The 25,212-nt window shown below is 42.4% G+C and overlaps 1 protein-coding gene across 3 annotated transcripts in view; it reads right to left on the reverse strand.

The window, feature by feature from the left end:
- SIAE (sialic acid acetylesterase) overlaps window positions 1-25,212 on the reverse strand; it is a 39,619-nt gene that overhangs the window by 1,919 nt on the left and 12,488 nt on the right. For all 3 annotated transcript variants that reach the window (XM_034933942.2, XM_003819935.4, XM_055095023.2), the window contains 7 exons: window positions 22,940-23,115; window positions 16,935-17,073; window positions 11,895-12,072; window positions 10,346-10,455; window positions 9,652-9,785; window positions 1,993-2,150; window positions 826-1,021 (listed from right to left, as the gene is read on the reverse strand). In XM_034933942.2, coding sequence (XP_034789833.1) covers window positions 826-1,021; window positions 1,993-2,150; window positions 9,652-9,785; window positions 10,346-10,455; window positions 11,895-12,072; window positions 16,935-17,073; window positions 22,940-23,115 — 1,091 coding nt within the window. The remainder of the gene's footprint in view (window positions 1-825; window positions 1,022-1,992; window positions 2,151-9,651; window positions 9,786-10,345; window positions 10,456-11,894; window positions 12,073-16,934; window positions 17,074-22,939; window positions 23,116-25,212) is intronic.

The raw sequence follows: 25,212 nt of genomic DNA on the forward strand, positions 1-25,212 counted from the left end.
ATGCAGACGTCTCTCAATTCACCTGGAACCCAGTGTGGAAAGAAGCTAAGTGGGGTAAGTGCCAACCAAGCATCTGAGGCAGGTGGATACCGTAGTTAGGACTTCAGAAATAGCAGCCCTAGACAAACTCCTGTGTAGTTAAAGTTTGCCTTTAATATTCTTTTCTCTTCTCCAATGCATTCTTTTCACACACCCCTTCCCAACCTAAGGCCTCATGATTCCCAAAGTCACTCATTTAAATGTTCCATGTAGGAATGCCTCCATCTCCCACCCTCAAATATCGAAGACTCCTGAATAACCTTTCATCAATGGCCCCAGTTCCACAGCAGAATGACCCCTGCTAGGTATTAAAAGGACTCTCATTATATTGTCACACTAAGTTACAAATACCTAAGAATAAGCCTCTCAAAGGAGAACCTAAACTCAGAAAATGTCAGGATTTAGGAGAGTGTAACAAAAAATACACCCAAGGATGGGGTAAATATTCTGGAGCAAGGATCCTTCAATAGGTAACCTACAAATAAAGCTGCAGGCCCTGCCCTAGCAAAGATGGTGGCTTCGGCAGAGAAAATTTAAAAGGAAATTAAAAATTTTTTAAAGTCCATTTTAATATGGACTTGTTTTCCCTTTCTCAATTGTGCTGTCTGTCAAAAGTGCCTCCAAGCTACTGAATTAACAGCTGTTTATTTGCAGCTCTGAAATAAGCTCAGCCCCCAACCAACCAAGACCCGCCGCATCGTAATAACAAAAGAGATGGCCTCAGTGTGGAGGAAATCTTGACTCCACAACAAAATGAACCCCTGTTTAGTCTGCTGTTCTTCTCACCTCAAATATCTTGTTGTCCTTTTTCTGCACCTGGATTTGCTGGTAATATGTGAGATTGAGCAGCCCCTTGTGAGCCAAGAGTTCTATCTTCTCAGGCAGTGGTCCTTCAAAGGTCAAATTCTTCTCACCATAAGCCAGAGCACGGGCCCCCAAATGCAGCCGATAAGCCACAGTCTGTTTATCTCGAGGGTGGATGCTACAGGATAAGGAACAAGTAGAGAACTTTGGGTTTAAGCTCAACAATCACCACATTTTTTTAAAAGGGGGATTATACAAAGCACCCTTTATGAAAGTAAGAATAAAGTTGACTGAACTCTGTGATCAGTGGCTAGTCAGCTCAAGGGAAATGGTGAATGGTAACCATAGATGGGGCTCTGGGCCTTCTATGGGTTGGAAACCTTGAAACAATAGATGACTTGGAAGGAAGGAATAAAGGGCAGGTTGGGAGGAGGGAGGGAGACATGGAAGAAGGAAAGATACCAGAACTAACCTAAGAGAGCTAACTCATAAGATTGTTCCTAACCACTAAAAGTCAGGTTTCTTTGGAATCAGCTGATTCATTATTTGGTCCCCTAGAGCTTTTATTCATTTATTCAATAAATCAATCAAGTTCCTCCTATAATCCAGACACTGTGTGTTGGACTCTGTTTCCTATGTGGAATCCCCTCACATCCTACAGTTAGTGTGTGGTGTTCCCTGGGGCTGATCACAGGTATCTCAGTATTCCTCCTGTGAGGCCAGAGGAATGCTAGAATTCCATTTCCTGCTGCCACTGAAGTTAACCGCAGCCTTATGACTTGGTTTGGCCAGTGCAATGTGAGCAGAAATGACTTGTGTGGAAGCACTGAATTGCCAGTGTGACACTTTAAGATGACTATGGAAGCATAGGTCAACTTGGAGCCTCTATTGCTCTGGGTCTATGAATGATTACAGTGAGCAAAGTCTCTGTTGACCTTCTTTTAACAGAGAGAGTGACCAAGAAATAAATTGTTGGTGCATCAGAGAACTGAGATGTTGAGGGTGTTTGCTGTTGTTACTGCAGCACACCCCAGCATACATGACTCTAAGTGCCAATCCTCAGTCTAATCGCCCCTCACCGGTGAACATCAGAGTGAAAGACTACAAAGAACATACACTGTTCATGCAAAGCCCAAGAAGCAATCATACCTGCCAAAAGGCGAGTCTCTATCACAGAGATCCATAGCTACAGCCATGAAAGTATTGGGCATCTTTGGGTTGGGGACATAGCCGAAGTCTGCTGTTTGATGCCAACGGATCTGGGGAAATCCATCGTCTGAGCTCTTCTTAGACAAATCTGAAGATAACTAGAAAGCAGAGACATTGCTAATTTTATTGTATCAGAATCCCACACTGGAGTCTTTTTCACTGGCAGACTCTGCTTCTGCTTCTCTCATTGCATTTAAATGCTCATTCAACACGTATTTACTGAGCTTCTTACTGTTGTGGCAGTGTCTCTCCAAAGACAGCTGCAACAGTCCCTCTCATCCCATGTGCCCTCTTGCAGTGCAACTTTGCCACACCTCTCATCAAGCAGCGGGGTCTGTTTCTCTTCCCTTTGAATCTAGGATTTGCTTTGACCCATAGAATGCAGGAGAATTGATGTTGTACAGCTCCTGAGTCTTGGCCTTATGAGGCCTTGCCTTCTGAATTCATTCTCTTGAAACCCTGAGCTGGTCATGTAAACACCGTCCAGTTACCCTGCTGGAGAGATTATGGAGTGAGAGGGGCCTTGGAAATTGAAAGATCATAGAAAGAGAGGCTCTAGTGTTCCAGCAATCACAGATAAGGGCCAGTCATATGGATTTCTAGATCCTCCAGTTAAAATTGTAGCCACATAAGCAAGCCTAGCTGGTATCATGTAGGGCAGAAATGAGCCATCCCAGGTGAGCCCTACCTGGCCAACCCAATGAATCATGAGCAAAAAATATGGCTGATGGTTTAAGCCCCTAAGTTTTGGGGTAGCTTGTTACAAAGCAATAGATAACTGATACATCTGTATACAATACAGGGCTAGGCACTGTAGGCAAGCAGAGAAGAATCTGCCCTTGAGCATGTGCTAAATTGCATCAATGACCCCAATTCTTCACTCCTTCCTATATCCACACCCTCTTGCCATGTGGATTTGCAGTTCCTCCCGTTAACAGGACAAGTATGTTTCCCAAACCCTTGATTCTAAGCTCAGCCATGTGGTTTGCTTTGACCAATCAACAGAAGCAGAAAGTATGGTGTGTCACTTCCTAGCCTAAGTGACTCCGCATGGCTCCACTTGCTCATTTGCACTGCTGCTATCGCCATAAGAAGGACATGCCTGGGCTAGCCTGCTGCTCCCTGGAGAAGGACAAGAGTGCCCCTGCTGACCCACAGAGGTCTGAAAGAGCCCAAAGATCTGCAGCTTAGCCAAATCACCCAAACCCCAGCTCCCCAGACAAGAGCTACCTATATAAGAAAGGCTATTTTAGGCCGGGGGTTTTGAGGTAGTTTGTTACACAGCAGTAGCTAACTGGTACAAGTACTTTACAGCTTTGTTGAGGAGGACAGACCTACACATAAGAAATAAACATAAGGATTGAATGGGTTTATGTTTCATAAACATATAAAATAGTATGGATTAAATGTTAAATGAGTGCCACAGACAGCAAGTACTAAACATTTAGAACAGGCAAAGATTATTATTATAGGAAAACGTGGTCTCAGAATTCATTAAAACAAATGGGCATCAAAAATATGAGAAGTCACTACAGGCAGTACTGCTCACACTTCACATGTTAGAAGCATGTAAGATGCAAAGGTGGGGAGGAGAATGGTCATTCTGAGAGAGGGGCAATCCAGGTGGACTGGAGGATTTGTGAAGGAAAGGCAAAGTTGGAAAGATAGCAAGGCAAGTGTTTGTATAGTTGATTCTTTTGTATTAAACAATAAAGAACCTCTGTAGAGGTGATAGCTGCACGACATCGTGAATGTGCTAACGTGCTACTGAACTCAATTGCATGTTATATGACTTTCACCTCAATTAAGAAATTACAGAGCCACTGAAATTACTGACATGATCAAAGGACCATTTCAAAAGATTGTTCTAGTGATCATACAAATGGCTCTGGCATAAAAATAAGGCCGGGCATGGTGGCTCATGCTTATAATCCCAGCATTTTGGGAGGCCGAGGTGGGTGGATCACCCGAGGTCAGGAGTTCAAGACCAGCCTGGCCAAAATGATGAAACCCCGTCTCTACTAAAAATACAAAAAATTAGCCGGGAGTGGTTGCAGATGCCTGTAATCCCAGCTACTCGGGAGGCTGAGGCAGGAGAATCACTTGAACCCAGGAGGCGGAGGTTGCAGTGAGCCAAGATTGTGCCACTGCACTCCAGCCTGGGCAAGAGGGCAAGACTCCATCTCAAAAAAAAAAAAAAAGAAAGAAACCAAAATAAAGGACTTAACGCAGAGAGACAGATTAGTTAAGCAGCTATTATAATATTCTAGACACAAAAACAAAGGTCTAATCTACAGAGATAGTAGTGGAATGGGATGATGAGAAATAATAAAAACTGACAAAACCAGGCAACCAACTGGATATGGAGAACAAGAGGAAGGGTAAAATCCATCATTCGGAAGCCACGGCATCTGAATTAACTGTGTGGCATCTCAGGCATCCAAGTAGCACCAGAATATTTGGGGAATAATATTGTTCCAGAAAGAGCCTGTGAAGGATCCACAGCTCATGTATTATCAGGCAGCTCATGTATTTATTCATGCTTTTAACAAATATTTACTGAGCACCTACTCTGTGTCATGCACTAATACTGGCCTAGGAGATAGAGCAGTGAACAAAACACAAGAATCCCTTCCCATTCTTATACCCTAGTGGAAAGAGAGAATGAATAACAAGATAGATCTGTAAACTACATATCCTATGAGAAAGTGACAAGTGCACTGGAGAAAAATATAATAGGGAAGGAGGAGAGAGTGTCAGAGTTGAATGAAGACTAGAAGGAGATGCGCGAAGAAGCTATGAGGATATCTGGGTATGCTAGGCGGATGACCCACAGGGAGCCGCATCATTATACAATACTCTCCTCTTTGTGGTAGGGGGAACTCGTAACTTGATTCTAACCAATAGGCTATGGCAAAGGTAATGGGATATCACTCCTGTGATTATGTTGTATATGGCAAAAGTGAAGGGATTTTGCAGATGTTACAAGTAACGTCCCCAGTCAGCTGACTTCACATTGATCAAAAGGGAGAGTATCATGGTGAGCCTGACCTAATCAGGTGAGTCCTTTCAAAGAGGGTCTAGAAGCCAGACCCCCTCCCCTGCTGGCCTTCAAGAAGTAAGCTGCCATGAGTTCTACAGCTTCAAGGAGGTGAATTCTGCCGACAACCACATGAACTTGGAGGAGAACTCCAAGCCTCAGATGAGACTCCAGCTCTGTCTGACACCTTCACTTCCACCCTCAGCAGAAGATCCAGCTAAGCCATGCACACCCAGACTTCTCACCCATAGAAACTGAGATAATAAATGTGTGTTGTATTGTTTTAAGCTGCTAAATATGCAGTCATTTCTTACTCGGCAATAGAAAACTAAAACAGCAGGAAAAGAACTTTCCATGAAGCATGGAAAAGAAAATGGCAGGCCCCAGGACGGGAGTATGCCTAGCGTGCTTAAAGAAAAGTAAGGCAGCCAGTGTGGCTGGAGTGGCATATGCAAGGCAGAGAGAATTAGGAGGTGAGGTCGGCGGGTAATGTGGGCAGGGGGCACATCATGTATGGCCTTGCTGACCTCAGCACACGGGGACCCACTGGAGCCTTCCAACCTGACTTACACTTCAAAGAGTCACTTTGATATATTGAGAATATCCTACAGGAAGAGAAAAAAAGGTAGAAGCAGGAAGAAGACCAGTTAGGAGGCAATAATTCAAGGGAGAGATGATGGTGGCTTAGACTAGCGCAGGAGGAGTAAAGGTAGTGAGAAGTGGTCAGATTCTGAATGCAGAGTGAGTTAACAGGATTTGTTTTCATCTAAACGGAAAGTTGATACACTCCTACTCCTGCAAAACACACAGGCTCTCAGAGAAAAAAATCTTTACTATTACTATGACACAGGCAGTCCAGCTATTTCTTCCTTCTTTTTCTGATGTTTACATCACCCTGTCCTTTGATTTAGATAGCATCTTATTCTTAGCTCCAGTTCCAGCCAATGAGAGGCATCAACCTATTATCTCTCTTTTACAAACCATGATCTAACTGTAAGTCAAACCACAAACTGGGAAGCAGTCTGGGCCAGCAACAACATTTTTTTTTTGACTCCATTTCAAAATGTCTGACCCCATCAGAGGACTGCATTTTACACAGACTGTTCCACCCAGCCTTATTACTCACAGCCCAGAAAATACCTGACATCATCCCTACGAATGTGGCCAAATGCAACTTTGAATCGAGGATATTTTCTGCTCTCTGAGTTGCTCCAGAAAGATGAGAAAATCATCAGGAGAACACGGAGAGGTTGCAATAATAACAGAAAGGAGCCTTGGATATGATATGGAACCAATAGGCCATTTCCAATTCTCTTATTAAAATTATCTTAGGCAAATCAGTTTTAACATAGGAAATGATAAAAGGTGCCACTGAAGCCTCACAGTAGAATCTCATGAAGACTAGAAAACGGGAATAAAAAATCTATTAAGTCACCCTACTTCTTCCACACCCAGAAGACAAAGTGGAACCATGTGCACCAGCCAGGGTCATAATGAAGATCACAGTAACAACGCCACAGGAAAGAGTCTGTGGTAAAAAAAACAAAAACAAAAACAAAACAAAACTAGCCTGAAGCTCAACAGGGAGCAATGCTAATACCAGTCCCTCAAGTGAAGGGAATTTTCTCAAAATGGCAGTTTGCTGAGAATTCTTGCAGCAATTCACTCTTTCATTGACTGCACTATTATATACTCGCCACATGGGGGCACCGGCGTACTCCACACCCACATGAAATTCCTGTTTTCCTCATCTGAGATACAGTGGGGCACTAATCCGTCTCCCACAGTGGCTGGTAGAAATACTGCGGCTAATAAAGGCGTAGACCAGCCAAAGAATATAAAGCTGGCCACGCTCACAAATAACATGCTGCAGTTTGTGGTCTGTTCAACTGTTCCTCCAAATCCCTATTTAAAAACCACACTCCTTGGGACTCCAGCCCCTAGCCTCTTGCTGTTTCTCTCTCAGGCTCCAGGTGGCCTTTCTACTAATAAGTCTGGGATACACGTGTCCAGCCCTGGTCTCTCCGTGGAACTCAAATCCTCCATCTCTAGCTGTACTCTAGTCACTGCAACCATCATTTCAAACTTAGCACTTCTATGAAGCCAGTTCCTCTTTCCTTACAGACCAACTGTCCCTCCAGATCTTCTGATTTCTCTCATCAACAATATTCAACACTAACATTATCTGGTATGTTCCCGGCTTTCCATGGATGAACTCATTCAATATTTAAAATAACAAAGAGTTCAGTATCGTGTTCAAAATCACGTGGCTCAGGAAGTGTCAGAGCTAGCATCTGAATGCACTTAGTTTAGCTCAGACTCAGTCTGAACCATGACGCTGTCATGCTGGGTATTTCCCTTTGAAGGGATATGTTTATATTTCCAGACTTCCACTAGTAACCAGCATGTTTTTGTTGGTGATAATAAAGTTAAAACCTGGAGGTTAAGGGACTTTCACTAAACTGTAAGGCATAAGTATAAGAATCAGGTCTTTCTGATTGCTATAGTTCTTTTTTTTTTTTGAGACGGAGTTTCGCTCTTATTGCCCAGGCTGAGTGCAATGCTCACCACAACCTACGCCTCCTGGGTTCAAGCGATTCTCCTGCCTCAGCCTCCAGAGTAGCTGGGATTACAGGGATGCGCCACCACACTCGACTAATTATGTATTTTTAGTAGAGACGGGGCTTTTCCATGTTGGTCAGGCTGGTCTCAAACTCCCGACCTCAGGTGATCCACCCACCTCGGCCTCCCAGAGTGCTGGGATTACAAGCGTGAGCCACCACGCCCGGCCTGATTGCTATATTTCTAGCACCTCACAAGATTCACAGCATGTAATAAGCATTCAACACATACTTTTGGTTTGAGTTGGCTAAAGTCATACTCAAATCACCATGTGCACAGGCCAAGGGAGAAAAAAGTACTTCCAAAGCCCAAGTGTAGTTTCCACCAACAGGGATGCAGAACTGGTGACAGGAGCTGCTACTTTGAAAATAATGAGCAGAATAATCTTATTTCAAAGTCAGAACAAATGCAGGAAAGAAGAAAGAAAATAATCATAAAGGCATTTTAAGTGAGAAGGTCTATACAAATATTCAAAAGAAGGTACAGTGAAAAGGACAAGGTAGGGGAGTGGGGAGGATGGTGAGAAGGCATCTGTGGGGCGTGCGGAGGTAGGTGTCTGGGACCATGGATGTCCCATTTACACAGTAAGGCCTACTCTGTTGTCATGTTGTAAGATGGGCATTGTTTTTATATCACCTTACTTGTTTGATTTCTTATGTTCTAGAAAAACCAGCACTACCACCCTGCTAAAAAGTGTAGTTCATATGAACATGTGGAGGCTAGGCAATTATGAACTTGGTCAAATATGTTTATTCTTTTTATGCAAGGCTGAAAGCAGAATCTTTCTGACTAGTTATCTCTAATTAAATGTATGGTTTCTCTTGCTATCTTTTTTCATTCACATGTTAAGCCGCTATTTAACGAGTGCCAATCAACTACATACGTACTAGGGATGTTAAGTGTGACCCAGGAAAATGTAGTCATGTAGGCAACCTCATGCAAATAAAAAGGGGAAGTAGAGAGAAAGGGGGCATCTAACCCAGACTCTGGATAGTCACAGAAGGCTTCCTAACTAATATGTAGGCTGTCTGGGACCTAAAGGATGATTAAAGTTAACTAGGAAAGTATGGAAGGCAAGGAGCAAGTGCAATGGCCAGGGAGTGAGAGAGCATGGTGGATTCCAGGGAGTGGAAGGGATAACACCAAGTTGGGGAGGGGGTGGGGAAATGGACATTCTCACAGACAGTTGTTAAGAGCATAAATTTATACAAATTCATGAATTTCTTCAGAGAAATCTGGGGACATGTTCAAAGCCTTACGAAGGTGTACCTTTTGACCCAGAAATTTCATTTCTGGGAATTTACCTTAGGGAAATAATCAAGCATATATGCAGTGATTTAGCAACAAGGAAAATAAACATGCCAAAGCTTATTAAAGCAAATCGTTTAAAGCAACCGAAATGCCCAATCTATAGACAGTTAGTTAAATAAACTACAATGTAACCATATTTCAGGCTCTACAATCATTACAAACTGCATTGAAGATTAATATTTATTGACATGAAAAATCGTTTACTACTTATCTCTAATTGAAATATTACTTTTAGAGAAAAATGCCAGATATAGTACAGATCTATTTCAAAAATAAATGAGCAGAAGACAGCTGCTTATTTTTGGATTGGAAAATTATCAACTTTTTTAGCTTCTTTTTTGCTTATCTTTTTAATATTTCCTCAATGAAACTGTAATGCTTTTTAAATAAGAAATATTAGTTACTTATCAACTTTTTTTGCAGATTTAATTGTCCTATCAGTGAACTGAGATGAAGTAAGCCTTACATTCAGTTCTTGACCAGCACGTTATGAGGACAAAAAAGGAAGATGAACTCCAGGAAAGAGATCTAAATAGCACATCCCCACACCAATGCCCATAAACCTCTTCCTCTCAACACAGGAACAGGTGTTGACATGAACAGAGAAGCCTTTACCCACATCATACCTGGACAAGTCCAAATGGGAAGAAACGCTCCGTCTGCCCCTGGGAACCACGGTGGAAAGTTTCACGCCAGTCTTCGATGAGTGCAGGGAATGTGCAATTGTACAGATCCGTGTTATAATTTATATTGGACTCCCCTAAAAACAGTCCAAATTGTAAGGGGAGTTTGGAGTAGACTGCAAAAATGACCACACATTACTCTCCTCCCTCCATCCATGCCCTGAGGTAGTGGTCTTCCCACGGTCTCTCTGGACTGGTCTTTTTCCAGCCAGTGGAGCATCAGCAAATGTGGTACGAACAGAGGCTTGAAAAGTACTTCAGGTTTGGGCTCTGTCCTCTCCTGATGACCCTGGAATCCTGAGACTATTATATAAATAATAAATGAGTCTATACTGGCTTGCTGAAGGATAAGAGGTCACCTCAGAACCATGTTGCAACAGCCCCCAGACAATACATCTAGGGAGAGACCATCCTAGGTCATCCAGCCACCAGACAATCTGCCAGGTGGCCAAAGACACATAAGAGGTCCCAGCAGGAATTAGCTGAAGCAGCCCAGACATAAAAACTACCCTGCTCACCCAAAGAACAGTGAGCTGAATAAAATTATAAAGTTATTGTTGCTTTAAGCCACTACGTTCTAGGGTGCTACAGCAAACGCTATCTGATACAATGGAGAAAGAGTACACTGAACACTTACCCTGGTACCATACTACCCCTTTCAGAGTCATATTGCACAGTGGATGGATCATGGCATTCCAGAGAACAGAGTGCTTACTGGGACCAGTTACAGAATCGTATGGAACGGACCTGAAATCATATGATGCACAAGTGTCACCAGAGAGCCAGTGATTGATCACATAAGGGTCCCTAATTGGTCATCTATCCACTTTCACTTGTGGTAAACTTCTGATGAAAGCAACACAGAATTAAAATTGAATCGAAACTCTTTTTCTTGAAAACGTATGAATATTCTCTGAATTTCACCTCCAGGTTATTCCCAAAATAAGTGTATCAGTCAGCTTTCTATGGTAATTAAAGGTAATTTCTAAGGTAATTAAAGCCACAGGGAAGGAGTGCTTTATTGTTGAGTATCTCACATTGTGGGGGGCCAATAAATTTACTTAACTTTTATTAAATAAACCTTTATTTAATGCACAGACATTTAGGTTGTTTTAAACTTTTTGCTTTTATATGGAATGCCAAGATCATCTTCCTTATAGCTAAGTCATTGCACACATGCTTAACTATATCCATAAGATAAATTCCCAGAAATGAAACTGCTGTGTCAAAGGGCATCTTTTTTAAGGCTCTGAACACGTTCTCAAATTTCTCTGTAGAATATTTATATGAATTTATCCTGTAGCTGCTGCGTGTGAGAAGCCCACTTGCCCACACCCTCGGGATTATCCCTTCCACCCCCAGAGATCTGGTCTAACGCTCACTCCTACTCTACTGCAGGCCATTCTTCCTGTTCCAAAGTTGAATATCTTCACTCCCCCACAGGCAAGCTTTTACCCAAACTATACCCAGAGCTCAAGCCCATCCTCCTCCCACAGGGCTTCCCAGCGTGAATGAGACATGGTCCATGAAAGCAGGTCACATACTGCTCATCTCTACATTGATGTTAGTATCGGGATTTGTATTCACTAGCCCTTTCCCTCCCCAAGTATTCTTCCTGATCCAGCCTTTCCTAAGCAGGTGTTCATAATCAGTATACTGATACATTTCTTTGAGTACATGTTTATAACATTTGTTCTTCCTGTTGGATTGTTTATTCTTCTAGGCAATACAGCACAATGGTTAGGTGCACAGACACTGAAGCCAGACTTGCCACTTACTAGTCATGCTCATGAGCAAGTTACTAAGTCTCTCTGAAATGTAGTGTCTTCACCCATGGTCTTTAATATCTACACTTCAATATATTAATATATAATAATATATATTAATATATTAATAATTTATATATATAAAGTGCTTAGCACAATGTCTGGCATATAAAAAGCTTTCAGTAACCACTAGCTATTACTATTACTGGGGGAAAAGATACTTTTTTTTTACATGTTCTCAAATGATTGTGGTGGCAATGACAGTGAAAATAATGCTTTCCCTGTGCATGAATAAATTACGTACATTCAACACATATTGGGACATTCACCATATACTTAACTCCCCACAGAGGACGATGACCCTCTCTCTTGCATAATTCCCTGGTAGGCTCTTTCTCAGACTGGAGAATGCTGTCTTACCCTTGTTGAGGGACCCCACAGGCTTTCAGTGACCGTCCAGATGACCAGGCTTCAATGGGTGTCCCGCCCCAGCTGGAGGCGATCAGCCCGACGGGATACTGCAGAGTGTCATACAGGTGACGTCCAAAGAGCCAGCACACTGCTGACATGTACTTGAAATATCCATGGCCTAAGTTTTCTGTTCAGAGAAATGGTTAAAGAAAAAGAGCCAGAGAAAGGTTGGTGGATACAAACTGCAGCTGCTAGGTGGGTCGAGGTGAGAAGGGTGGGCAGAGGTCATTCTTCTGTTGTTCTCTAAGACTTTCAAAAGTAGGATAAGATTGAGAGGCACAGAGAAGATACAGCATCAAGACCAATATGCTGGTCTGAACACTATTATCTCTTCCAAACCTTCCCTAAGGAGAATCTTTTCCAAGGGAGAAAACCGTAACCTTAGTGATAGTTTCCTTTTATCTGTCTTCATGTTTTTTCAGTTACTCAAAATGCTTGTTCTAATAACAAGGAAATAGCTCTCTCTGCCTGGGAGAGAGGCAGATATGATAGCGATTTTGCTCTCAGTCTGATTATAAATAATTCACTTACATAACATGGAAGTTAAAACTCTGGCTAGGCAATAGGCTTCCCCGTGCTTCCCATCACTTACAGGATCTGCAGACTCTCGGATAATCAATGCTCTCCCTCAAATAGGTGAGAGGTGGGAAGGCCATCATGTCCCCATGCTACTCTCTTCTGTGTCTCCCCTCTTACTCAGCCACTCATTCCCACTTAGCTCTGTGGAAGGGAAAAAGCAAGCAGGGGGCAACTTAAGAAGAAATGTGTATTTCTTTTTTTCTGGTGGCTTTATACCCAATTTTATAGCTATGCTAAAGAGGCTGGGCGCGGTGGCTCACACCTATAATCCCAGCACTTTGAGAGAATGAGGCAGGTGGATCGTCTGAGGTCAGGAGTTCGAGCCCAGCCTGGCCAATATGGTGAAACCCCGCCTCTACCAAAAATACAAATATTAGCTGGGCGTGGTGGTGGGCACCTGTAATCCCAGCTACTCGGGAGGCTGAGGCAGGAGAATCGCTTGAACCTGGGAGGCACAGGTTGCAGTGAGCTGAGATCGTGCCATTGCACACCAGCCTGGGCAACAAGAGCAAAACTCTGTCTCAAAAAAATAAATAAAAAATAAAATAAAAGTCAAAAAATAAAAATAAATAGCTATGGTAAAGAAAACACAGACAGATAAGTGATGGGAAATTCGGCCCAAAGGGAAAGCAACAGAAGCCAAAACTACTGTTTAAATTCTCAGCACAGTCTAATTCATTCATCCAATTACACTGCCCAGTAACCAACAGAGGCAAGAGTGAGCAATTTCATGTTAGAAGAAAGCTGGTGAAGAGGGGGGCATGCATGTACACACAAGGATGGGATCAGTTCAGCCCAAGGTTTATTAAAGACTGACTATGGCTAAGTCACTGGCACTCCAAAAGTAGACAGTGCAATAGTGAGGATTCAAATCAATTCCAAAATAATTAAAATGGACAGAGCATCTACCATGTATCAGGAACTACTAGATGGATGGGAGACAGTGATGAAAGCAATATAGAGAGACACATGGAACCTCTCTTCATAGGTCTTATAGTTGATAGAATAAGGCAAGTAGGGCTGGGCATGGTGGCTCATGCCTGTAATCCCAGCACTTTGGGAGGCTGAAGCAGGCAGATCATGAGGTCAGGAGTTCGAGACCAGCCTGACCAACGTGGTGAAACCCCAACTCTACTAAAAATACAAAAAAATTAGCTGGGTGTGGTGGCGCACACCTTTAATCCCAGCTGCCTAGGAGGCTGAGGCAGGAGAATCGCTTGAACCTGGGAGGCGGAGGTTGCAGTGAGCCAAGATCGTGCCACTGCACTCCAGCCTGGGTGACAGAGCAAGACTCTGTCTCAAAAAAAAAAAAAAAAAAAAAAGAATAAGACAAGTATCTAGTTGAATAAAATATATGGCAAAAGATGGTAAGTACAAACAAGTATTAAGGAGTTTTAACACAAAGAAAGAATATCAAATGAGAGGCAGATCCTAAAAGGCCTAATAAACACTGAACTCCCCGCCCCACACCATGCTTCCACAACACTCTGTGCATCGCTCCATCACTAGACCTTGCAGTAACCATCTGTTCAGTGTTTCCCTTAGCTCACTACACTATTAGCAGAGACTTCACCTGATTCACGTCTGTATCCCCAGCATCCAGGACATGATGGAGAGTCAGTGTTTGCTGACTGATTGAGGGTGGCTGTGGTTTCACTGACAGTAGGTAGAGGGGAGTGGTAAACAGGAGGGAAGAAGAGAGCTGGGGAAGCCTTAAACCAGCAACAGGAGTTTAACAGACAGAGCTGGCACTCAAGGCAGAAGAAAAAATACGTGAAAAGGCACACAGAATAGGAAATATTCTGAGAGTATTTGGCTGGAGCAGAGATTATAAAAGAGAACAGTGGAAGATAAGACTGGAGGGGAGGTTAGAGCCACATCTTGGAGTAAAGAAAATGGAAACCCACTTGAAAATGCTTGAGAATGAGAATGTGGGGTGTAGGCAAAATAACAGACCCCAAAGACGTCCACACACTCATCCCTGGAACCTGTGGCTGTGTTACCTCGCATGGCGAAAGGCACTTTGTAGACGTGATTAAGGTTAGGGACCTTGAGATGGAGAGAGTGTCCTGGCTCATCTAGGTGCGTCCAATCTAATTACAAGAGTCCTTAAAATCAGAAAACCTTTCCCAGCAGCAGTGATGTGATGACAGAAGAGGCAGGAGACCAGGCGCGGTGGCTCACGCCTGTAATGCCAGCACTTTGGGAGTGTGAGGCAGGCAGATCATGGATCACTTGAGGCCAGGAGTCCCAGACCAGCCTGGCCAACATAGTGAAACCCCGTCTCTACTAAAATACAAATATTAGCTGGGCGTGGTGGGGCACATCTGTAATCCCGGCTACTCGGGAGGCTGAGGCAGAAGAATCACTTGAACCTGGGAGGTGGAGGTTGCAGTGAGCCAAGATCACATCACTGCACTCTAGCCTGGGTAACAGAGTGAGACTCGGTCAAAAAAAAAAAAGAAAGTGGGGGAAGAGCACAGCAGGCAGGAGAGATTCTCAACGTGGGAGAGATGGATCCTCTGTGCCCTTCCTAGGTATCTGAATTGCCTCGCCTCTTTCAGGCTGCTTCTGAAATGTCGCCTTTCCCCATCCCAGCACGAACACTTCCTATTGCCTCCCTTCCCTGATATATTTATTTGTTTTTGTCTCATTAGCACATGTCACCCATTAACCTATCCTGTGATATCCACATTTATTCATTCAGTTTCTGATTTCACAAAGTGAGAACAAGTTCAGATAACAAGGCATAATACATTACCCAAATTTGATTGAGTCCTGAGTTTTGGATACCATGTAGTAAGAGTTCATAGAGCAAAGGATTCATCCAAAAATTTACCTGAATCCATTCAGTTCCTGAGCTCTTTTATAGGGAGAGTTCAGATAGTGTAAGACTGGATAGCATCAGATACTTTGTCTATAATTTGCTTATTTTATGATTCACTTTCAGTATTCCCTTACACTAGACTGTAAGCTCCATGAGGTCAGGTATTCTTGCCTGTTTTACTCACTACAATATCCCCAGCACTTAGAACAGTGTCGAGCACATAGTAGGCACTCAACTATTTGTTAAGTGAATTACTACTTATAAATGTAGGAGCATCTGAGCACCAAGGAAAGCGTGCACAGGAGAAAAAGAAAAAGTCCAGGGGGAACACAGGGACCACCTCTGAGGGAAGGGAATGAAGAAGCAAAGAAAAAGGGACAGAGAAGACAGAGGAGAAGTAGGAAAAGAAAGTACCAGGCAAGCAAGGAGGGACATGCAGTTTCTAAAGGGGGTGGTCCGCAGTGCCGAATGCGGCAAAGGTCTCTAGGTTTATCATTAGAAGAATGATAGTAACATCAAGGTGAACAAATTGTTGAGGTGGAAGCAGAAGCCAGGTGACAAAGGGCTGAAGAGTGAACACAGGGAAAGGCAGTGAAAAGAATGAAAACCGAAGACGTTCTAGAAAGGTTTAACAAAGCAAAGGAGAAAGATGAAGCATCTGAGAACGGTGTTTGCGATGTTTACTGTTGTTTTGTTTTGTTTTATTTTGTGAGAATAAAAGAAAGGCTAAGCTCAGAGAGCAGGGACTGTGTGTCCGTTTGGTCACTGCCGTATCCCTGGGGCCTGGCACAGATCCTGACACAAAGCAGTCATGAAATGGAGAGTGGCCGGGTGCAGTGGCTCACGCCTGTAATCCCAGCACTTTGGGAGGCCGAGGTGGGCGGATCATGAGGTCAGGAGTTCGAGACCAGCCTGGCCAATATGGTGAAACCCCATCTCTACTAAAAATACAAAAATTAGCTGAGCGTGGTGGCTGCTGCCTGTAGTCCCAGCTACTCAGGAGGCTGAGGCAGAGGAATCATTTGAACCCAGGAGGCGGAGGTTGCAGGTGAGCCAAGATCACACCACTGCATTCCAGCCTGAGTGACAGACTGAGACTCCGTCTCAAAAAAAAAAAAAAGAAAAAAAAGAAATGGAGAGCTCATGCTGAATGGACTGAGGGGAAAACCACAGTGCCTAAGGGATTAAAGAAGGCTCTGGAGAAAGGAGAACCCAAATCAGAGTTAGCCCTGAAAAGAGACCAGTTGTCTACAGACACAGAAACAAGGGAAGAAAGAGGAGAGGATTTGGAGTGAAGGCATCGGCGAGAGATGCTGGCGGAGCCCATGCCGAAGGGCCTTGATATTTTCACTGAAGATGTTGAAGGAAGACTCATTTCCCCACAGCAAGAGGGAAGATTTGTTGGTAGTCTTGGGAAGAAACCTGAAATAGTCACCATCAGGAAGGATGAAGAGTCAATAAGAAAGGAATAAAAGGCATAAGTAATAATAAATAGACACATAAGAACCAAATTCAGTCTTACAGATTCCACTTAGGGCGCTAACCCATTATATAAGAGACAGCACGTTCAAGCCGTCACATACCTGAGGTGGGCTTAGACCACTGCAAGTCAACGGCAACAAGGTCCTCCAGCTCCTGCTCTGCTTGAATGGGAGAGACGGAGAGGATGCGGACAGACTGATATGCCGCAGTGTTAGACAACTCCCTTGTAGCATTAAATATCTGGAAAAGAAATTGACACGTCATTTAACCTAGCAGGTGGTGAACTAGCCTGACACCTCTTAGTAAACATCAATCCTCTGAGCTCCTGAGCTTTCAATATACTGAGATCAAATTAATAACCAAAACCAATGGGCTGAACTGAATCACCTTGATCCACTTTTACCAAAAGAGACCAGGATGAATCATGTTCCCAAAGAGGGTAGAAATATAATGAAATCTGTGATCTTAAGGAGCAGGTCTATGTTAGACAAGAGGAGCCGTGAAGTAGCTGAGGCTAAAGAATATTGCCCAGCACTTACAACACTCTGATACCTTGAAACTGAAATATTTCTACTCTGAAAAAGTATCTCATAACACAAAACCAGACCAATTAACTTCTTCTTTTTTTTTTTTTTTTTTTTTTTTTTTTTTTGTGAGACAGTCTTGCTCTGTCGCCCAGGCTGGAGCGTAGTGGCCAATCTCAACTCACTGCAAGCTCCGCCTCCCGGGTTCTCCTGCCTCAGCCTCCCGAGTAGCTGGGACTACAGGCGCCCACCACCATGCCCAGCTAATTTTTTATATTTTTAGTAGAGATGGGGTTTCACCGTGTTAGCCCGGATGTTCTCAATCTCCAGACCTCGTGATCCGCCTGCCTTGGCCTCCCAAAGTGCTGGGATTACAGGTGTGAGCCACCACACCCAGCCAATTAACTTCTTTTTAAAATGGTGCTTAGGATATTATGTGGAACCAAAAAGGCCGTGGGGAGGTAGATTTGTCTAATCCATACCACACAAGAGAAGCATGCTTAAAAGAAACACAGCTCAGACATGACTGTTGAACTACTGAAACATAGTTGAAGTACTGAAACATACTGGAATAAGTCTCAAAATGCATATACAGTTATCCTTCATGTCCACAGGGCATTGGTTCCAGGAACCACACCCCCCCACACCAAGCCCCAGCACATCAAAATCTGAAGATGTTCAAGTCCCTTATACAAAATGGCATATTTGTTTATAGCCTACAAACATCCTCCTGTATCTCTATATTACTTATACCTAATGCAATGTAAATGCTATGTAAATATTTATTATATATGTTAAGCAACCCTAATCTGAAAATCCAAAATCCAAAATGCCCCCAAATCCAAAATTTTTGGTGTGCCAACATGATGTCAATAAGTGGAAAATTCCACACATAAATACTTCAGACAAATTTTGTTTCATGCACAAAATTATTTAAAAATATTATACAAAATTACCTTCAGGCTATGTGCATAAGGTATATAGGAAACATAAATGAATTTCAGGTTTAGACTCAGGTCCCGTCCCCAAGATATCTCATTATGTCTATGCAAATATTGCAAAATCCAAAAAAATTCCAAAATCTGAAACACTTCCAATCTCAAGCAACTTCAGAAAAGGGATACTCAACCCGTATGTATTGTTTATTCAATGTGTATTATTTATTGTTGTATTGCCACTTTTAATTTTTATTTTTCAAATATTTTCTTTCCATGGCTGGTTGAATCTGCACATGTGGAACTGGTGGATACCGCAGTCTGACAGTATCCTCATCTTGGTCTTGGTAAATCACCAAAGAAAAGCAAGAGAGGCATGGAGACTGGAAAGGTGGTGTTCAGGGTAACAGCTCAGAACAGTCCCAAGGAATTAAAGAAGAGGGTCCATCCAAAGATAAATCATGTTTTCCCAAATCACTGTATTAAACCTCATCAATTGTCAGGAGTATGAGAGGAGTGGCTTAGGGTTTTCTGGAAAAGAATGTGTGTGCTACACTCAGTTCCTTCTTTGTTAGTCCAGTAAAGCATCATTCCTCTATGAACTTATGCACAAGTGCTATTTCCTCTCATCCTGACTTTTTAGTTATTTTTTTATTTTAAAACAAATATATCAGAAATATTTTGTTTTGTTTTTTTATTTGTGTGTTTCTTCTTGAGTCCTTTCTATCCCCCTGGACTGGCCCAGCTTCTCCCAAAACAAAGGGCCAACGGGAGCATCAGGAAGCCCAGTTACCGCTTGCCTCAGGGAGCAGGCGCTCCAGCTGAGTCGGGGCTGCCACAGCAGTGAGAGGCACAGGAGGCCGGGTACGTTCCATTGGCCGCTGGTCACAGAGTGTGCAGCTGGCTCGCTTTCCACCCCCACCCACCCACCGCAGAGAATACAGCTGGCCCTCCAGCCACAGCGTAAGAGAAACTCTGAAGCAGCCAGGTGCCCCATGGTGCATTTCACTGAAAGATGCTGCCCCTTGAATCTCTCTGGACTTGCCACTGAGCCGGCTGTGCCCAATAAGATGGCCAGATGGAAATGAGATAGCTCTTTTGGTCACAGTGGGAGCCACAACCTGAAATGCTCCCTTGGTGGTGGCAGCTCTAGGCTGTCAGGATTACTGACTGGTCTTCCCATTCTCAGGACAGGTTACACATGGTCTCAAGAAAATTCCACAGGAAATCCAGACCTGTTTCTTCAGGATCATACCTGGCAGGTTAATGTAAAGTAAACACGAAGGAGTAAGAACAGGCTAATGCACTCACAGTGTATCTGGCAGGGAAATTATTTTTCAGCAGCAAGTACCTGTAAAAAGCCGCCTCCTTTGGAATTCAGTTCTGCACTAAGCACTCAGGATCCTATGTTGCTTCCATGGAAACAGTGGATGAAACTGCTTTCATTCTCTCCACCCACACTAGCTTCCGCACTGACTGGGAACTCAAGTGCTTCATCACAGTGAGACGCCAGCTTGGGAGGCAGTATGAGAGAACATGCTACTTGTCTTTTAGACCCGTTGCTAACACTGTAGAGTACTGTGAGGCCAATAGAGTCAGAATGGTTGGCATTCTCCTATATTGATACCAGCACACGGAAGTGGATCCAAAACATTGACTGGAAAACCTCCATTTTCAAATTCACATTTGTGTGTAATTTCAAGCCCAAACTTGAAAGCCACAGAGAGTGTCAGCAAAAATGGGGGTGGGGACCATTCCTTCTGTACCTGACAACATAATGACAATTACTTCAGAAATTGGTATCCTTTCCCAATAACTAGGCCTTTTTGATGAAAGCATTTCCTCAGGGATATGGGCAGCAAACTTAGGAATAAAGAGATTGCAGGAAGATTTTCATTTAAATGACACTTGGTTTCCCTGCTGATGAAAGGGGAAACCTTACTCCATCTGCTGAGATCAGATTTCATCTCATCAAACACTGCAGTGTAATTATTTTTCTACCAAGTATTTAAATGAGGATGTAAATGAATACCAAGGTATTTGAAGTCATTAACACCACAGAGGCTGGGAGAGAGCACCGCTGCCTCTCTAGGGACTGGACCGTTCACCATCAAAGCAGCTGCTCACTGGTGTTCATTTTGTAACCTTTATACCACATTCTTGAATTAATGAAGACACGTCAAGAATCTATTTCCTCAGAGAATCTTGGCATGGGGTCTGCATAGGGGAGCAAAGCATGCGTGTGAGTGTGTGTCTGTGCACACACACACACAGAAGGACAGAAACTTTATTTACTTAAAAGAATTTGGAAATTCTCTAAGTTATTTTACCTTCTACTATGGTAGCAGTTCTAAAATTGAGGAGATAACTATTAAAAAAAAAAAAGCCAGCCTCATAAGTCCTGTGAATCTTTTGTTGGAATGTGGTACCAGCCCTTCTCTTCTGGATCTTAATTTCTCTATTTGTAAAGTAGGAATGTGGGGAGTTCTGAGATATTGAAAAATGGGTTTCCTGATGGATATTGGCCATCTTTTTCTGAGCATAACTAGAAATATCCAAATCTTAAGACCTACCCTGACTTAGGAGGCGACAGATGAACATTTAGACTCTTCTCCATTTATAAACATCTCACTCAGCGTTATAAATAACACTCAATTTTAAAATTCCACTTTACCCTAACAACAAGATGGGCACACAATCTGCCATTTCCTTGATTTGAATGTGAAGAGTGGTAGGTTATAGTGGAACTCTTACCTCCTCAGAGAAGTCACATGGAAGGAGGGAAGGAGAAAGACTCGTGTGTGTATGTGTGTGTGTGTGTGTGATGTATGTGTGTGTGTTGGGGGTTTGTAGGAGGAAAGGAGCAAAAGGAATAAACGGAAAGCCATGTAGAACATTCTTTTAATCAAAAAACAAGGTTCCATAGACTGTTAAGAGACTAGAAACTTGGCTTTTGGTACTGTCAGCATCTAAAATGTTATCTTGCAAACTAAGTGCATGATTTAAACAAAAATAAAAAATAAATATTAACACTTGGATGTTTCAGATGGAATTTTTTTCTGTTCCCCTATATCTCAGAGCTTAGAGACCTAGCTTTATACAGAAGATGCTCAGGGGTAAATTCTAGGCAGAGAAAATATGTTTACTCTTAACAATCAAAATCTGATTTAGCTTGACAGAAAATGGGATGGAATCCCCTGGCATAGACTGCTGTTGAGAAAGCGACTATATAGATACAAACAGATCTGGTCCATGCCTTTCTGTGCAAACAGGGAACTGCAATTACAGCATTAAGAAAAATACTGTTTTCCTTAATGAGTTAACAGCAATTCTGCTTCTATACAAAACCATCCTTTCTATCAAGAAATAAAACTTTGATTCTGCTTCTACTCTCTTATGCTAAAAGAGTCCAAAGTTCAGTTTAATAAACATTTTAATTCAAAAAGCCCAGCATGGGTAACATAGCAAGACCCTATCTCTATAAAAAATAAAAAATCAGCTGGATATGGTGGCTCACACCTGCAATCCCAGCTACCCAGGAGGCTGAGGCAGGAGGATCCCTTGAGCCCAGGAGTTCTAGGCTGCAGTGAGCTACGATCATACCACTGCACTTCAGCCTGGGTGACAGAGAAGGACTTTATCTCTTTAAAAAAAAAAAAAAGGGTGTGGTGGGGGGGGCTTCCGTATATATAAATAAGACAGAATGTAAGAGTAAATAAAATGTTGATAAGGAAGACTTCAATGCAAGAATTTAAATTCTAAATCAGAAAACTAATGATGAAATGAAGTAGATATGTTCAGAGTAAGATTATTTTAGTAGCATTATTTAGTAGAAGACTACAAAAAGAAAAAAATAGAAAAAACTAAGAAACAGAAGCAAAACAATAAATCATAGAGTATACGAACATACTGTATTTCATAAATTTTTCAAAAAGAGATGAATTGAGGTAATGGTCTAGTTCTATAGAGGTTTACATCTCAAATTTAATATTTCTCAAAGGAATGATTAAAAGGCAAGAAAACAGGCCGGGCTCAGTAGCTCAGACCTGTAATCCCAGCACTTTGGGAAGCCAAGGCGGGTGCATCATCTGAGGTCAGGAGTTCGAGACCAACATGGCCAACATGGCGAAACCCCGTCTGTACTAAAAATACAAAAATTAGCCAGGCATAGTGGCAGATGCCTGTAATCCCAGCTACTTGGGAGGCTGAGGCAGGAGAATCGCTTGAACCCAGGAGGTGGAGGTTGCAGTGAGCTGAGACTGCACCATTGCACCCCAGCCTGGGCAACAAGACAGAAACTCCGTCTCAAAAAAGAAAAAAAAAAAAAAAAAGCAAGAAAATAAAAATCAACTTGAGAAGAAACTCAGTTTTGGAGAAAGTGCTAGAGAAAACGATACTCCTTCTAAGTTCTTAACCTATATAGAATACATTAGCACTAATCAATAACTACCAATTTAATCAGTAGCTTATCTCTTCAGATTGTTAAGTCAAATTAATGAATTCATTCAAAGCACTTAGAACATATCTTAGCTCATGGTACTCACTAAATAGAAACAGCCCTGCTTCTCCTTGTTGCCCCCTTATTCCTCCTTCTTTTCCTTCTTCATCACCAACACTGTGTATTATTGCTGAGACTCTGCAAATTACCTGTAACACAGTCATCTGCATGTTACTCTGCCCACTACAGAGCCAGACATCTCCAAACAGGACATCATGAACTCTCAGGGTGAAGTTTATTTTCTCCAAAGTCTGTTGTGCCATCACTTCGAAAGGTCCTCCAGGCTTCATAGGATCCAGTACCACCATCCAGGTATCAGAGTGAGCTGAAATAGTAACCGGACTCCAAGGAATTAATCAATCAATTAAAGTGAAATCAAAGCCCAATTATACTCATTTGTGGCTATTCCCAGCCTCTGTAATAAACTGAATTCAAAGCTATGAAGATTGGCCAAATTTCAGATAAGAGGATAGAACTAACACGAGCAGCAGCATTTTTATCCTTAATCTGTACCAATCCCTCCTTACTTTTAACTGAAGCATTTACAAAAAAAGTAAGTTACTCAGTTATAATCCTAAATGAGGATAGACAAAAATACACACAGATTAAAATTCAAGAGTTTAATAGAAAACATAAAAGAGGAATTCTTATTATACTATCCAGCTGTCAAAATTAACATTAATTTCATCTTATAGTGCCCCAAACTAACTTGCAATTACTCAATCAAATGTGACCACAGGGTATAGAAAATCAATGATAATCTGGAACTTCCCCTGGCTTGACAGTATCACCCTTGCCTTCACTCCCCCTCTCCTCCTCTGTTGCTAACAAGGATTAACACTACCAGTGGTCTGGGTTTTCCTAACAGCAAACTGTTGAGTGGAGAAACCAACACATCAAAAAGTAGTGGGAGGCATATAAATTAATCCCTCTGTGAAAAAGATATTCCAATTTGCCCAATTAATTATTTTCACAGAGTTATTTACAAGACTTAAGGCTTTGGGACTCAATTAGGGAGATGAGAAGCTGTCTGAGACCCTATTTCAGAAATTCATAGCATATTCCCTAGAACCACCCCATCACCCTCCTACCTCTCATCACTCACCAGACCACCCCTGCCAACAACATACTTAGAAGCTTCAGAAAAATATCTTCAAAATGGCAAAAATTATGCCAAGGAGAACCAAGCAACATGAACAAAGTTGATAAAACAAGCAAGGGAAAATAGAAAAAAAAAGAGAAATTAACATTTTAAAATAAATACTCTTGGCATTATGCCAAAGAATATGAACTGATTTATAATTCATACCCATCAGATCAATGTAAATTCAAAGGGAAAGAATGATAAGAACTGGAAATGGAGCATCCTAAAATGATTACATCCAATCTATGGGAAATAACAATTCTAAAAATACTATCCAAGGGCCTACTGTGTGCTAGCCACTGCAAAGTTCTTTCTAATCATCAAGAGCTAAGCAGAAGCATGAGATGTCCTAATGTACAACAGGTGACTAATAAAAACTCAATTCAAAAAGGATTTCTCAGAGTCCTGGGGAAAATGTCCAAAAGCCCCAAGACATCAGAGGAAGGGTGCATGCTTGCTCCTCTTAAAAGCATAAGCAACTGCGCTTGCTACTCCCATCCCTAAGAGGTTAATTAAATCTAAGACCAAATGTTCAGTATTGCTTTTATACCATCAGTAGCCACACGTCAACGTATTAAATGTATAATTCACCTAAACCAGAAAAATCACTGTTTTGGAAACAGTGGGCAGCTAGGACAGATTGTGTCGCACAGGTGTGATGTGTTCCATATGGCTCACACTTCTGAGCAGGCAGACACTCCAATCTGTCCCAACTCCAGGCTTGCCAAGGTCTTTCCAGGCTTCCTGCACTGACACATCTTACTGGAGCTCTGTCCTTCTGCCACCAACGTTATTTACTTATGGTGGTGAGGTCAACCTCCAGAAAACCAAGGACTATTTCTTAGCCTTCTATTGCTATACAATTTATTCCTCTTCACTGCTATTAACTGGGTATTTACACTTAGCCTCAATCCAGGCAACATGGCTGGTGAAGAAAACTACCTTCACCAGAGGTTCTAAAAAACTCTGCTACCCAGTAATAAAACGATAATGCCAAACTATTTAGGCCAAACATAGCAATACCATCCTGCTACAGCCAGAGGATGCACTCCCTCTAGGACCTAAGGAATCGAGAGAACTAGGCATCAAGACCCAAGCCTTATTCCCAAGAACTGCCTCCCAGAGAAACCTCCTTCCAACTTCCTCAAAGACCTCAGAAAACTTCCTTCTGTGCTAGTCCTCAAGATGTTAGTTTCTAGCTTTTTTTCCTTTCCTACTTGATAAAAGAAAAGTAAACTCTGGCAAGGCACAGTGGCTCATGTCTGTAATCCCAGCACT

This window comes from Pan paniscus, chromosome 9 (assembly GCF_029289425.2).
Source record: "Pan paniscus chromosome 9, NHGRI_mPanPan1-v2.0_pri, whole genome shotgun sequence".
NCBI lineage: Eukaryota > Metazoa > Chordata > Mammalia > Primates > Hominidae > Pan > Pan paniscus.